General features: G+C 40.4%; 1 protein-coding gene across 6 annotated transcripts in view; it reads left to right on the top strand.

Annotated features, from left to right (window-relative positions):
- Window positions 1-11,978, top strand: part of GPATCH8 (G-patch domain containing 8) — a 168,154-nt gene extending 156,176 nt beyond the window's left edge. For all 6 annotated transcript variants that reach the window (XM_077164153.1, XM_077164157.1, XM_077164154.1 and 3 more), the window contains 2 exons: window positions 3,514-3,644; window positions 5,906-11,978. In XM_077164153.1, coding sequence (XP_077020268.1) covers window positions 3,514-3,644; window positions 5,906-9,773 — 3,999 coding nt within the window. In that variant the 3' untranslated portion in view covers window positions 9,774-11,978. The remainder of the gene's footprint in view (window positions 1-3,513; window positions 3,645-5,905) is intronic.
- The last annotated feature ends 5,028 nt before the right edge of the window (window positions 11,979-17,006 follow it).

The following is a 17,006-nucleotide window of genomic DNA, read 5'->3' on the forward strand; positions in this document are numbered from 1 at the left end:
CCGGGGTTTCTGTCCCCCATTGCCAGAGAGATTTACTATATTCCAAGGTGTCATGTCCCATGTAGGAGGGAGGGCAGTGAGTTCACCTGCCAAGTTGGCTTAGAGAGTGTGGCCACATCTGAACAACAGAAGAGGTTCTCTGGGTGTGACTCTTAGGCCTAGTTTTAAGTAGGCTTATCCCATCCTTTGCAGAAATAAGTTTCATAGGGGCTAACCCCAAGATAGCAGGTTCAGCCTATTGATTTGGTTGTATCCCATCTGTGAGAATATCAGAAAATTTCCAAATGGGGACATTGAATATTTCCTTCTTACTCCCTGGTCCCCCAAGGGGACTCTGCAAATACTTCTTTATTCACTGCCCAAATTACTCTGGGATAATCAGGCCATCACAATATATACACAGACCAACAAAGTCTCACACCCTATTCAAGATTCTATATACTTATGGTGTTCAGTTAAACTGACCATACAAGTTAAATTAGGAAATGCACTATCCAAAATAAAAATTTTGCACCAAATAAATCTCTCTCTTTGGTCTCACACGGAAGTTGAAGTTTTAAAATATGGACAGTATCATCCTTTACCCTGTGTTCTTATTTTCCTTAGTTATCCAGATCAATTTGATTCATATGTCTACTCGAAGTCTGATTGCTTTTTCAACTTTTTTAGCAGTTTCAAGTTTTTGAGCTTCAAGTTTTTGAGCAGTATGGGATACTGCCGACTTTCATAGCTTCAGTGCTCTGACTGAGTCTCAGGTGTCATATAAATACCCAAAATTTCTGGGAACAGCCAAGTTAGAAACAAACAGTTCAATGTCTCAGAAGTTAGAAGTAACAGTTACAACTACTGAGTATATGTGACTGCTTTAAGAGCTTAGTAAATCTGTACTGATAGTCCTGCTTTTTAATGAGGAAATGAGCTCAGAGAGGTAAGATCACTTGACTAATAATTAATGGATTTGAACATAAGTCTTTGACTCTGAAGCAAATAACTATATTCAGAGAACAAAATACGATGGTTGATAGAAGTGCATATGCAAGGTGGTATGATGGTTCCAAAAGCACTATATTCTTAAGAGAGGTCAGTAGAGACTTTGTCAGGGGAATTTAGTTAGGCATCCATTCTAGGTAAAAGATAGCATGAACCTTTAACTTATGTCTTCTTATTTTTATCACCAAAATGTCATCTGAGAGAGACTTCACATATACATTTTGGGTTTGGGCAAGTTTGTTGAGCCCTTCCTCTGAGATATTTGGGTTCAAGTTCTGGTATTCCTTGTTTTTCTTTTGAGACCCCAGACTTGCCTATTGAGTTTATAAAAGTGGTGCAGGAGTGTTTGTTGCACCCTATGCATTGCCATAATAAATTTTCCTAGAGGGGGTTTGTGGTATGAATTTATTTTATTGGTATCTATTTTCTCACATACACCGCTCCCTCCAATTATATATCTGTAGTAGGAAATTGAGGTAAGATTTCTTCAGGATGGTGTGCACATGGTCCTGTCCTTTCAACTTCAAGAAAACCCCGAGTGTTTGCTGAATGATTGGAAAGTCTGATCTCTTTGTAACCCCAGACTTGGATAAAATGATTGTTCTTCTGGACAGTGTTGCACAGTTTGAGATACCAAAATGCGTCTTAAGGTGGTGAAATATGTGTAAAAGAAAAGTAAAATCTTCTCTGCTGAGTATGGGAATATTTTCCATTCTTATTGGGGTGACTAGAAAGAAGACAGCAGATATGAGAAAAACATATATACTATTTAAATCTTGGATAGAGATTTAAAGACTAAGGAAAAAATGACATGTCCTAAAGTAATGGCATGATAAGTCTGGAGTCCATTTCCCTCTCCCCCATTCTCCTCCGAAGGAGGATATTGGAATTCATATTTACTAAAATAGTTTATCTTCCATCTCAGTGTTATAAAAATCTTAATTCTGGGCAGTCAGCCTCAGTGAAATAGTATTGCCAGCTGAACTTACCCAAAATAAAGGTAAATGAAAAATGCAAGATTGATCACTTTTAGACAGCCGTGGTCCAGAACTTTTCCAAAATTCTGTTACCATTTTCCTGGAAGAAAGAGAGTCCCATTAGGGGTGGGGTTATTACTGTGTCAGTCTGTATGTATGTACACATATACATGTTGTATGGGTACTTCCCTTCTCCCCAACCCTTTTACTTTGTCCAAGATTGTTCAATATAATAGTTTTGCAGATTCAGTAAGAGAGCTTGTGTAGTAATGCCTGCTTTATTTTTTTTTCTCTTCCACTCTTGTTTTATTTTTTACTTTTTTTTCTTTGTGATGTGACATTTTCAGCTGATGTATTGAAAGCAAATCCTTCTAATTTGGGAGCCCAGATCACAAGAGTGAGTTTTTCTACTAGTGTCTTTAGCTGTATATCTTTTTTTGTGTGTGTCTTCCCACCCTCCCCCCCCAATTCAGTAAAAATTCAAAACACATTTTTATAAATATTAGGTAAGAAAATTCCTCTGTCTGTTGAACATCATGCCTTTCCACAAAGCAATGTCCACTTTATATTGGGTCAGACTCCTCTTTTCCCAATGCTGTTTTAAAAGTTTAGGCTAGTACGTATATTTTGTTTTGTTTGTTTTTTACATTATCTAGTGTGTTGAAAATAATTTTAGTTCTGTCTTCATTGCAGATAGATATTATGTCTGGAGTCTCACCAGTGTGTCATGACGCTGTTTATTGTTGTTTCTTTCCTTTTTTTTAAGAGGAAAATTATACACTAGCTTCTGAAAAGACCCATTCTGTTATCTGGATTTCAAATAACAAATTCTTTGACTTATCTCTAGTCTCCCTCCTCCTCCCTGGACCTCCCTCTCAGGGACATGAAGGAATGAAAAGCTGTACATATTAATCTTTAATTTCAGCAGACTGACCAGATGAAAGTGGTCAGACTGGTAAGCTCTGAACATGCTAGCATTGGAAGACTTCTCTTAGGTTTGCTTAATAGGAAAAGTCTGTTCATGCTGAAAAAAAATAATAGTGCCTTTTTGTGGAGAAATAAAAGTATGCTTTCTGTATAAGTTCTAATTCAAATAACTTTCCCATGTAAGCTGTACATTGCTTTTTAAGATCTTACACCTGGGTAATTTTCTGTACTAGCCTAATCCCTTTCTGCTCTCTGGACTGGGTTACTAAGATTTATCTATGTTCTGTTTGTCTAGTTTTGCATCCTAGAAGAGCAGGTGGTTAAATAGTCCCTTTTCTTTCCTCCTAGTGTTCTAATATTTGCTTGTTGCTTCTGAAATCTTTTTATTTTGTCCAATAAAGCAAATGATACGCTGTCCTAATTAGGAATGCTGATACACTCTGAGTATTTTGCCCAGAGTAATCAGCCATTGTGTTTATAATTGCCATAAAAGACTATAACAATGTATTCTATGCTAGCACCATAACAATTGGTTGAGAATAAATATTCTAAAAGTTTTGATTTCAGGATCCCCAAGTTACTCTAAATCATCACCCTCCTTTTGTTTCTGTTACTCCAGAGATTGAAAGATCTCAAGCAGAGGGAGTTTGCTCGAAATGTCTCTTCAAGATCCCGCAAGGATGAGAAGAAACAGGAAAAAGCCCTTCGGCGGCTCCATGAGTTGGCAGAGCAAAGAAAACAAGCTGAATGGTGAGGGTATTTTCTCTCAGAGATAACTATATGTGATGATAATCCTTAAGATTTTTAATAGATCCTCCTTCAAGCTAAAAGTGTATCTATACTTGGAGTACTTGGTTAAAAGTGTGTACTTTTAAGGCCATACCCTACCTGGTGTGACCTTAGTCAAGTTGTCTAAGCTCTCTATGCATCATTTTCTTTACATAAACAATGGGGATAATAACAGTTCTTAAAATTGTGAGTGGTGAATGAGTTACTGCATCTAAAGTATTTGGAAGAGTGCCTTAGCACATAGAAGATGCTCAATAGATGATGCAGTACATACTATTATTATTCCCATTCGCCAACAGTCCTCTTATGTAAAAAAAGCATGTATATATTACAGTATTCAGTTTTATACCTAAAAATGGTAAAGCATAGATTCATATGTTGGAAACTGCCTTTTAAGCACTATACAGTTAGTATTTGACATTCAAATACTTTAAAACCTACAGAATTCCATCCGTTTATTTCTTTGTAAGTTCCTACTTCTTGAATGTTCTTTTTAATGGTCCTTCATATTTCTTGCTGATGATAATTTTGAGACTGGTATTTAGCTGCAGGTGGAATTTATCCTACCTAGTGCAGAATTCCTAATCTTTGAGTGTTTGAAGCTGCTAGAGTCTTCATGAGCTATGTGCCTCAACCAGAAAGACTTTGATCCCCATGCTTGTCTATACTGGCTGACCAGAAATAATGGAATGGACTGGTTAAAACAAGATGAGAAGCTGTGGTTGTGGTTTTTAAAAGTTTACACTGGGGATGCAAGGGTAGTTCAGTGGTAGAATTCTTGCCTGCCATGAGGGAGACCCGGGTTCAATTCCTGGTCCATGCACTTCCCAGAAAAACAAACAAGCAAAAAAAAAACAAACTAAAAATTTCAACAAATGGTGCTGCAATAACAAGCTACTCACATGAAAAAATAATGAAATGTGACCCTGCCATACAGCATACAAAAAAAAAGTTTACAGCCAAGTTGGGGTCAGAGTTCCCCAGTTCCTGGACTTAACTAGATTATTTTGTCTTCTGAGTTCTTTTACTTACATTTGCTTCTCTTGTATTTTGTTGTATTTTGGAGGAAAAAGGAAAGAAGAGAACATCTGTAGTGTAAGATTTGAGGCAAAATTAACCTCCAATTTCTAATATTGAGTTAAACTGCTTAAAAACCCATTCTGATTCCTTCTTTGTCAGCTCTTTATGTAGCAAACACATTCTTTGTGGGGGTTGCATGGGTATCTCTTTAAAAAGTATACCATATATCTTTCTGGTTCAGGACATATTTTATACACATTTTTCTTCAGAGGTGATTTTTAGTTCTCAGTTTTATAAATGAACAACTAAAAGATGACCAAGTAATCTCTTGGGAGAAAAAAATAAGTTTTTGATCTGTCATCAGGTATTTCATTGTCCTAAGAGTATATGTATGCCTCCATAGTAAGTACTACTGATAAAACATGACAAAAACTAAGAAAAATATCAAAATGAATCCCTGTTTTACTCAATTTGTGGGTTTTTTTGCCATGGGCTAGGTTCCATAACAGATATCCCTCACTATCCACAAACAAAAAAAACATTTGTTTCCCACATTCTCATAGCACAAGTCTATGAGGGTTATCACAATATCCATCAATATTTGTCCCTGAATTTAGGACATCCAGTAACTAAGATTCTGATAGAAGGGCTTCCTCCTGATTCTTATTCAGTTCTTCAGTTTGCATAGGAAGTGATACATACCTCTGTAGTCCACGCGCTATAAAAATTTCAAGCAAGACAGGCAGTTTAAAACACTGGCATCGACGTTTCTCAGTGTTCCTGTGTCAAAGCTAAGAAAGTGCTTGGTAACATCATGATCATGATACTGATGCCCAAAAAGTATCATATTGAAGGGTAGGATGGTATAAGAAATGACATCAGAAACAAAATGGGATTGGCTATACCAAATGGTAATGATGGGATATTTGAATTGCTAGATAAACCTCATTTTTATGTTTGAAACAGTTTAGGAAGAAACTGGCTGGCCCTAGAAGTTTATCTTGGTAGGTTAACAGGGTGAAACATTGCTTAATCTCCATTGAAGATGTTCCATTGGTAGCACAGGACTAAAGAATGACCGCCATTCAGTGTATTTGAGACCTATCTGTAATGTATGATGAAACATAAGAGATGGGTATTGTATAAGATGTGTGAAATATGCCTCTAAATCTGTTGTTTTCTTTTTCTAAACCATCATATAGTGCACCTGGAAGTGGTCCCATGTTCAGACCAACCACAGTGGCTGTAGATGAAGAAGGTGGAGATGATGAAAAGGATGAATCAGCTACAATCAGTGGCACAGGTCCCACTGCTACTTGTGGCCTGGGATCTGAATTTTCCACAGACAAAGGAGGCCCTTTCAATGCAGTACAAGTCACTAATACCACAGGACTAGCACAGGCTCCTGGGTTGGCCTCCCAAGGCATCAGCTTTGGCATTAAGAATAATTTGGGTACTCCATTGCAAAAATTGGGGGTGTCATTTTCCTTTGCCAAGAAGGCTCCTGTCAAACTCGAATCAATAGCATCAGTTTTCAAAGACCATGCAGAAGAAGGGACTTCTGAAGATGGAACAAAAGCTGACGAGAAGGGTTCTGACCAAGGACTGCAGAAGGTTGGAGACTCTGATGGTAGTGGTAACCTTGATGGTAAAAAAGAGGATGAAGATCCTCAGGATGGAGGGTCCCTTGCCTCAACATTATCTAAGTTAAAAAGAATGAAACGAGAAGAAGGAGCTGGGGCTACAGAACCAGAATATTACCACTACATCCCCCCAGCACACTGCAAAGTAAAACCTAATTTTCCCTTCCTACTCTTTATGAGAGCCAGTGAACAAATGGAAGGTGATAATAGTGCACACTCAAAGAATGCCCTAGAAAGCAAAAAAAGTAGTTCTCCCAAGCCTAAAGGCTGCATCAAGGTGGCAGCAAGCCAAGGAGCAGAAAAGACCGTTAGTGAAATCTCCGAGCAGCAGAAGGAAACCAGTATAGCTGAGCCAACAGGTCCTGGAAGCAAAGGTGAGATAAAGAAGGCCTTAGGAGGGGATATAAATGAGCAGAGCTTAGAGAGTCAGAAGGCTTCAGAGATTCTTATGTGTGCATCTAATTCTTCTAAAGAAACATCTCAGGCCACCTCAGCAGGGAAGGAAAGCCAGGAGGGACCAAAACATCCTACTGGTCCCTTCTTCCCAGTTTTGAGCAAAGATGAAAGCACTGCCCTCCAGTGGCCATCAGAACTATTGATGTTCACCAAGGCAGAACCCTCCATTTCATACAGTTGTAACCCTTTATACTTTGACTTTAAACTTTCAAGGAACAAAGATGCCAGAGCTAAAGGGACAGAAAAACCAAAGGATATAGGAGGCCCCTCAAAAGACCATCTTCAAGGCCTTAGTCCCGGGGAACCAAATAAAAGCAAGGAGGAAGGAGAGAATATAGTATATTCCTCAGCAGGTAGAATGGATGCACCCACTTCAGGTTCTGCCTGTAGCAGCTTGAACAAGCAGGAGCCTGGGGGCAGCCATGGTTCAGAGACAGAAGACACAGGTAGAAGCAAGAAAGAACGATCTGGGAAGTCCCATCGACATAAAAAGAAAAAGAAGCACAAAAAATCCAGCAAACACAAACGAAAACACAAGGCTGATCTAGAAGAGAAAAGCTGCAAGGTAGAGTCTGGTGAGAAGTCTAAGAAGCGCAAGAAACGAAAACACAAGAAGAATAAGTCATCAGCCCCTACCGACTCTGAACGGGGCCCCAAACCAGAACCCCCTGGGAGTGGCAGCCCTGCACCACCAAGGAGACGGCGACGAGTTCAAGATGATTCCCAGCCAAGATCCCTCCCAACTGAAGAGGGTAACAGTGGCAAGAAGGATGAAAGCGGAGGTGGCAGCAGCTCCCAAGATCATGGTGGGAGGAAACACAAAGGTGAACCTCCAACTTCATCCTGCCAGCGAAGAGCTGGCACAAAACGGAGCAGCCGATCCTGCCATCGAAGCCGACCCAGTAGTGGAGATGAGGATAGTGATGAGGTCTCATCACATAGGCAGCACCAGAAGTCTCCATCCCAGTATAGTGAGGAGGAGGAAGACTCGGGCAGTGAGCATTCCCGTAGTCGCTCACTCTCTGGCCGGCGCCATTCCTCACATCGTTCCTCCCGACGTTCTTACTCCAGTAGCTCAGATGCTTCTTCAGATCAGAGCTGCTATAGTAGACAGCGCAGTTACTCTGATGACAGTTACAGTGACTATAGTGAGCGATCACGAAGGCACTCCAAGCGCTCCCATGACTCTGATGACTCAGACTATGCCAGCTCCAAGCACCGGTCCAAACGTCACAAATACTCATCTTCTGATGATGACTATAGCCTCAGTTGCAGCCAGTCCCGAAGCCGATCTCGGAGCCATTCCAGGGAGCGGTCAAGATCTCGGGGCCGCAGCCGCAGCAGCAGTTGTAGTCGCAGCCGGAGCAAACGGAGAAGTCGAAGCACCACAGCCCACAGCTGGCAGCGAAGCCGGAGCTATAGCCGGGACCGCAGCCGCAGCACCAGGAGCCCTTCCCAGAGATCCAGCTCCAGGAAAGGCTCATGGGGTCATGAGAGCCCTGAAGAGAGGCGTTCTGGTCGTCGGGACTTCATTCGCTCCAAGATCTATCGCTCCCAGTCCCCCCACTATTTCCGATCAAGCAGAGGAGAAGGTCCTGGGAAGAAGGAAAATGGCAGAGGAGATGACAGTAAAGGGACAGGTCCACCCTCCCAGAACAGCAACACTGGTACAGGAAGGGGGTCAGATGGTGAATGCAGCCCTGAAGACAAGAATTCCGTTACTGCCAAGCTGCTACTAGAGAAAATCCAGTCAAGGAAAGTAGAAAGGAAACTCAGTGTGAGTGAGGAGGTGCTGGCCACCCCTAATAAAGCTGGACTCAAACTCAAGGACCCACCACAAGGTTACTTTGGGCCCAAGCTCCCTCCTTCTCTTGGCAATAAGCCTGTCCTTCCACTGATAGGAAAACTCCCAACTACCCGAAAGCCCAACACCAAGAAATGTGAAGAGTCTGGCTTAGAAAAGGGGGAAGAGCAAGAACAGTCAGAGACGGAAGAGGGGCCCCCAGGGAGTAGCGATGCCCAATTTGGGTATCCATTCCCCTCAGAGGAAACAGCTGGCCCCTTATCAGACCCTCCCCCTCCAGAAGAGCCAAAGTCTGAAGAAGCTACTGCTGATCACCCTGTGGCTCCACTGGGTACCCCAGCACACTCTGACTGTTATCCTGGGGACCCAACCATCTCCCATAACTACCTCCCTGACCCCAGTGATGGGGATACTCTAGAGTCCCTGGATAGTAGCAGTCAACCAGGCCCTGTGGAATCCAGCTTGCTACCTATAGCTCCAGATCTTGAGCACTTCCCCAATTATGCACCTCCCAGTGGGGATCCTAGCATTGAGTCAACAGATGGGGCTGAAGATGCCTCACTGGCCCCTCTAGAGAGCCAGCCTATCACCTTCACTCCTGAGGAGATGGAGAAGTATAGTAAGCTCCAGCAGGCCGCACAGCAGCACATCCAGCAACAGCTTCTGGCCAAGCAAGTAAAGGCCTTTCCAGCCTCAGCTGCCCTGGCCCCAGCTACTCCAGCCCTGCAGCCCATCCACATTCAGCAGCCAGCCACAGCCTCTGCCACCTCCATCACAACTGTTCAGCATGCCATACTGCAACATCATGCTGCAGCAGCCGCTGCTGCCATTGGCATTCACCCCCACCCTCATCCTCAGCCTCTTGCCCAAGTACATCACATTCCCCAGCCCCACCTGACCCCGATTTCGTTGTCTCACCTTACTCACTCAATCATCCCTGGCCACCCTGCCACCTTCCTCGCTAGTCATCCAATCCACATCATTCCTGCCTCAGCCATCCATCCTGGGCCCTTCACGTTCCACCCTGTCCCACATGCTGCCCTCTACCCAACTTTACTTGCCCCACGACCTGCTGCAGCAGCTGCCACTGCCCTTCACCTTCACCCACTGCTTCATCCCATCTTCTCAGGTCAGGATCTACAGCACCCCCCTAGCCATGGCACATGAATTGAGTGATGGGAGTGCAGAAAGGGCTGGGGAAGGTGCTTGGGGGTGTTGAGCCATTAATACCAGCAAGTAGAAGCTGGAGTGGGCAGTGTCTTGACAGCCAAAGAATTGAGTTTTGGCTTGCAGGGGTGGTTTTAGATTTGAGGTTTGCTTGAGTTTACTATCAGGGAATTTTTTTTGTTTGTTTGTCTTCCTTTCCCCTTTCCTGTTTGTCCATCCCTCTTCTATGTTTCTAAGCTGGGAAACACCAGTAAGTACTACCCACTGCTCTGCAGCAACATCTCCAAACTGTCAAGTTTAGATACACCCTCCCTCTACTTTTTATCTTCTGCTCTTCCCTTCTATAAATTTTTAAACATTTTCCTCTTCTCTGGCCAGCGGGTAGTCACCAAAACATTTGCTACAGACCCATCTGGTCCTGCCTTCTCAGTGCCACAGGGAAGCCAAACTGTCCTCAGGTGGTGAAAGCACCACTGCTTTGGGTCAGTGTCTTTGACTGTCTCTTGGTGAAATTACACCAGGTGAGGTGGAAAGGGAGTCTGATCTGGAACCAGATGTTAATCTGGCTGTAATTCTATCCACTTCCCATACAGAGAGCCACATGTTTGGCACTGTGTCCTCATGTCCCCATCCCAAAAGAGGCATTTGCATATCCCAGAAAAGGAGATCCTATCATGAATAGAAGCTATGTGGAACATGGAGTCACCATGTGCTTCCCCAGAGAGGAGCTCATGTGTCTGAAGGGTATTTTTTCTTATGTCATGTTGATGTTTCCTTCTTAATTTATAGGATTTTTTTTAATGTAAAAAATTGCACTGAACTCTAAACGTAAATGCTGCTTTTTGTAGCTCATATATAAAAGGTTCCATATTTGTAGTATACTGCAATAATATTTTTTACATCCAGCTCTTTAAGTGATCCTTGTTCTGGTGGCTTTGTGTAAATATGTTTGCCCTAGTTGAATTAAGAAACTTTAAAGGTTATAAAATGAAAACAAAAAATAAAGCATTTGTTTTCTGCTAGATGCAAAAATGACTAAGCATGTATATTTTATCAAGGTCATGTATTTTTTGAAGTTATGAACTATAAAAATGTTTAAAAAAAAAAAGAAACATTGTTTAACATTTTTTGCTGGGACAAATGTTAAGTAGTTTGCAGTAAGTGATGCCCCCAGCACTGGGATTTTTGAGCTAATGGGCAGCAGTCAGCTGGGGGTGTCAGAGAGATGTTCATTTGCTTTGCTATTTTATACAGAGAAAAGATGAACCCCACAGGAGGAGGGGGAGATTCAGGAGCTTTATTCTGTAGAAGCAGTGGGATTCAGAGTGATTGTCTGGAGGACCCTGGGTTTCCTGGGTGCCTTATTCCAGGCAGTCCATTTGCCTTCCTAATACTTAGCCCCCTCTGACAATTTTTTAAATGTGCCTTTTGGGTTGGCTAGAAACTGAAGGAGTAGACTGGAGGAAAATAGAATCGGGACAGTTTTCTTCCTCCTTTTTTGGGAGGTGAGCACATTTATAGACACTTCAAATTATTTTGCTTCATTGTTTCCATGTCTTCAGTCCAGCCTAATTTGAAAGGTTCCTTTTTTAATTTCTTCCCATGACACTGACCAGAGAAATTATCACCACAGTCCCCCCAGGTTATCAGCTCTAATTAATACACTGACCCAAAGGTGCTTTGCATTTCAGGTCCCATCTCCTTGGGTGTAGTTAGCAGTTCCCTCTTTGGCATTTGCCTACCAATTCCTGTGTCTAGAATTGGTTGGGTGGTCACCTGACAGCAAAAACAAAATCTTAACCTGGGCCAGGGCTCTGTGTTCCTGTCTTTCTTCTCATATTACCAAAAGAAAACATTTTTTGAGTTTATGAGAAGCAAGTGCTAGGTAAATAATGCCCTTAACTGAGCCCCCTACATGTAGTTCAGTGCTTTTCGTCTGATTCAGAAATATCACTTTTTAAATGACTAGCACTGGGAAAAGGAAATCATCTGTTTGAAGAGAAGGGACTCATTTTTCTTTGCTTTCAGCCCATGTAAATATTTAAATAATACAGTATTAACATTTCTGTGCTGCTTCTCATTAGCTTATAGATTGAGCCATGCGTGGCTGCCTATCTGCCTTCCTGGGGGCAGTTTTCTTTAACTCCCAGAATAGTGATTTTAAAACTTTAAAAAAAAAAAAAAAAAAAAGGAAAAATGAAATAACCTATCCTTACAAGCATTGCAGACTGTATTTAACTTTATCACATATGATAGAGATATATATGCTGTAAAATGAGGGAAGAGAACTTTCTAATAAACCAATGATTTGTGGAAACGTAGCAGAGTCTGTCATGATTGTTGCCCCATCCACTCAAGGTGGGAAGAGATGGAGTTGTGTGTTACAAATAATATCTTGCTGGAAATGATCAGGGAATAGGTTCTTGTGAACAATTTGTTTGTAAGGTTTGGGATTGTGCCTCTCAAAACTCAAGACTTGGGCGGGCCACGTTGGCTCAGCAGGCAAGGACGCTTGTCTGCCATGCCAGAGGACCCGGGTTCGATTCCCGGTGCCTGCCCATGTAAAACAAACAAACAAACAAAAAAACTCAAGACTGCCCAAGTTAAAGGGAAAGATTAAAACTGGAAGGAAGTAATAGTTAGGTTTCTCTCAGTCTTGGGTATCTTGGAATGTGTACCTCTTGTATACTCCCTCTTTCCCAATAATGTTGTTCTATTTCCTTTTTCTCAGATCTATAATCTGTGTAGTAGATAGTGTGGAGTGTGGGTGTTTACTAAATGGGTTTGGAATTTCCAGCTGTGACATTTAGTATTTTGGATGAATTTAAGGGCATTAGGATTACAGGATTTCACCTGCCCAGCCTTTGCTCTCCCAATGAAGTTCTATATACCACACTTTTATTCCTCTACTCTACCTTTTAATACCACTCTTAATGCCTCACAGTCTCTGCCTCATATAAGAAAATATGCCCTGAGTGTTAGCAGATGAAAATCCTTACTCTTCCATATCAAAAAATCACAAAAGAGGCAGGGAAAATTTAGCATGGAAAGCTAATATAGATTTTTAGTGATAAATTAGATTCCCCTCTCATCCTCAAGCCCTTGAAAAAGGAATACCATGTCCATTTCTTTCTTATTCTCTCATACAATTTGTGTTCTACCGTCCACCAGAGAGGAGCTTTTTGACTTGGCTCTTGAGTTGGGTGCTTGGATATACCTATTTTCCTAAAAAGGCAAAGATCCCTTCCCAGAAGGAAAGGATATTAGAAGTTGAAAATTGATTTTTCTGAGAGCAGCAAGGCGTCAACTAGAAGTGACACTTGCCTTCACAGAGTATGCCATATACAGGTCTGTGCAGTTACCGTATTCTGACACCTTCTTCCCAGCCCCTTGGGCTTGAAACATATGAGTACTCCCTCTTCTCCACCCTTTGACTAACTCAGGCCTTGTCAACCATTTTCATTCTCATTTATAAGGGATACCTTCACCTGCCCCTTACCAACTCATGCCTGAATTATTGTAACATCTTCCTGGCTGGTTTTCTTGACCCTCGGATTGAATTCCCTGCCCCATGTAAACATGCTGCTTTTCCAGAATCTGAGTGCAATTCTTTTTGTATTTGCTGTTTACTAGTAAAATTATAAGCTCTGAGAGGCCAAATACTCTCAGAGTTATTAGTGTGTGTTACATAGAATTGAGTAGATATTAACATTTTGATTATATATTTAAGATATTCTACTGCTTCTCTAATAAAAAAAAGGATACGAACATAATCAAATGTAAACTGAGGATTATACATCAAGATTCATCAAGGGAACATTCAACATTTCTATTTTTTTCCCATCATATAGGTCAGTGCCAGGCACATAATAGAAGCGCAATAATTGTTGGCTAAATGAAGCCTTAATTGAACTTTAAATTCAGTGAGGGATTCTAGGACTCAGGCTTATGGGGTGAAAAAATGGAAGCAGTGTGTCAGCATTCCTCTGCCTACTATCTCAGAAGGAAGGTCAACCCAGGTCTGACACCAAAGAAACACCCATGAGGAACAGAATCCATACTGAATAGCAAACTCTCCCCACATCTGTTCATCTGCCTATTTCCAATTCTAAATGGTACTCCTGTCCTACCAGCCAGCCAGGCACCAAACCATATCCAGTTAACTGCTTCTGTCATCTCTGCACTCTCTTTTGTTCCTGACATTAGTACCCTGGTTGAGGCCTCATCACCTTTTTATTTTTTTGATTTTGTAAACTATGTTAACATATATAACTCAAATTTTCCCATTTTAACCATATTCAAATGTACAACTCGGTATTACTATATTCACAATATTGTGCTACCATCACCCATATCCATCACCCCTACTTTTCATCGTTCAAACTCCTCACCCGTTAATCCATAACACTCTCTTCCTGCTCCTAGTAACCTATAACTGTGACGTTTGTTTCTTCTAGATGTTTCATATAAACAAGATCCCACAGTATTTCTCTTTGTGTCTGACTTATTTCACTCAACTTGATGTCTTCAAGGTTCATTCATGTTGTAGCATACATAAATTTATTTTTACAGCTGAATAATATTCCAGTGAGTATTTATACCACATTTTGCTTATCTGTTCATTGTTGATGGATGCTTGGATTGCTTCCACCTTTTGGCTTTGTGAATAATGCTGCCATGAACATTGATGTGCAAGTATTTGTGTGAGTCCCTATTTTCAATTCTTTGGGATATATACCAAGAAATAGGGTTGCTGGGTCATATGGTTATTCTGTTTTCAATTTTCTGAGGAACCACTGAACTGATTTCCACAGTGACTACACCACTCTGCAGTGCTACCACCTATTTCTCTGCATTCTCATCAGCTCTTATTATTTTCTGTTTTAATAAAAGCGATCCTAGTGGATATGAAGCAGTATTTCACTGTGGTTTTGATTTGCATTTCCTAATGACCAGATGTTGAGCATCTCTTCATATATTTGTTGGTCATGTGTATATCTTCTTTACAGAAATGTCAATTCAATTTTTGGCCATTTTTAAATTGGGTTGTCTTTTTTTGTTGAGTTGTAGCAGTTCTTTATATATTCTGAATATCAAACCCTTATCAGATATATGATTTGCAATTATTTTCTCCCATTCTATGGGTTGTCTTTTCATTTCTTTGATAGCGTCCTTTTTGGCATTCAAATATTTTTTGATGATCCATTTTATCTATTTTGTTGTTATGGCTCATGCTTTTGGTGTCATATCTAAGAAATCACTACTAGACCCAAGGTTATGAAGATTCCTCCCTATGTTTTCTTCTACGAGAGGCATCATCACCCTTACCCCAGAAGTTTGTAGTCACTACCTATTTGGTCTTTCCACTAAGCCTTTCCTTTTCCAGTTCCTTCTGTCCTCAGGCAGCCAGTGAATCATCCAAATTAGAGCTTAAATGATCAGTGTGTCTCTGTTTCCTGTGTTAAATTCTTTAGGATTCACCATCTCCTAAGGATTAAGGGGCAAATTCCTTAATGTGGCATTCAAGGACCTCCACTGATTTGATCCCAGTCTTCCTTTCCCTCCTCATGTTCTAATCTACCCCTTTAAAACACCCTATGCTGAGTCAATACTTGCTTTTCCCTATAATTGACCTCTGTGTTCTGTTACTCTGCTTATGTTATTCCCCGTTCCTAGAAACCCCTTCATTCTCTAACAAAAAGCAGCATAGTGTAATGGTTAAGAACATGGACTCAAGCAGAAACCTGTTTGAATTCTAATTTTGCTACCCATTAGCTATGTATACTTGGGCAATTTACCTAAAATTCTTCGTTACACTTTTTTGCATCTGTAAAGTGGCATAATAGTACCTACTTTATAGGGTTGTTATGAGAAACATGATATAAATATCATCATCTAGGAGCATTATTTACAATTGCAAAGAGATGGAAACAGCCAAAGTGTCCATCAACAGACGAGTGGCTAAACAAACTGTGGTATATACATACGATGGATTATGCAGCTTTAAGACAGTAAATTTATGAAGCATGTAATAACATGGATGGACCTAAAGAACATTATTCTGAGTGAGACTAGCCATAAACTAAAGGACAAATACTGTATGGTCCCACTGATGTGAACCGACATTCGAGAATAAACTTGGAATATGTCATTGGTAACAGAGACCATCAGGAGTTAGAAATAGGGTAAGATAATGGGTAATTGGAGCTGAAGGGATACAGACTGTGCAACAGGACTAGATAAAAAAACTCAAAAATGGACAGCACAATACTACCTAATTGCAATGTAATTATGTTAAAACACTGAATGAAGCTGCATCTGAGCTATAGTTTTTTTTTGTTCTGTTTTTTAATATATTTTTTGTATTTTTTATTTTTATTTTTTCTCTATATTATCATTTTATTTCTTTTTCTGTTGTCTTGCTATTTCTTTTTCTAAATCGATGCAAATGTACTAAGAAATGATCATACATCTATGTGATGATATTAAGAATTACTGATTGCATATGTAGAATGGAATGATTTCTAAATGTGTTAATTTTTTTTTAATTAATAAAAATATCATCATCTAGGCATGATTGAGGTTTTAGGCACAATCTAAACTTTTCAAGGCATGCTTTACTGTTCCTCTGCTGCAGTTGTGCATTCATGTTCATTGGACTATACAAAGTATATCAGTACTACAGTAATTACTCAGTTGAGGACAATGGGAGGTTGGAGAGAGACTAGAGGGCTGGGTTAAGTATTTATTCGAACAAATATCTTGTATTCCTACCATGAACTTGTCTCTAAGAATTCAAGCATTGAAGAATGCTCAGACTAAAGCTCAAGGATTCTTTTTTGTTATAGCATAACTTACATCTTTCAAATGGAAAAACAATAGTATCATTTACAGTATCTTAAGATAAATTGCCTCTGAATGGGAGTTTCCTTTCCAGTACTTTGAGGTCCACGCAATATATCTAGAAAATTTACAGTTCTAGAAAATGAAGACTGCTTAAATCAAATGGGGATCAGGAGAGGGCCTATTGTTTTCTTTTTGTAGTAAAACTGCTGAGAGAGTTGATTTTTTTCTTTAGACATCATTCGCCACCAAAGCTCTTCCAGAAAAACTAATGATATATATAGAGAGAGCTCTTGAGTCTACCATTCATATTAACTCCATATTAATTTTTTTAACAAATGGGAGTGCTTCTGAGTATTTATGTCCACATTCTGCTTTAAGACTGTGTAT

Source organism: Tamandua tetradactyla, chromosome 6, assembly GCF_023851605.1.
Source record: "Tamandua tetradactyla isolate mTamTet1 chromosome 6, mTamTet1.pri, whole genome shotgun sequence".
Classification (NCBI taxonomy): Eukaryota; Metazoa; Chordata; class Mammalia; order Pilosa; family Myrmecophagidae; genus Tamandua; species Tamandua tetradactyla.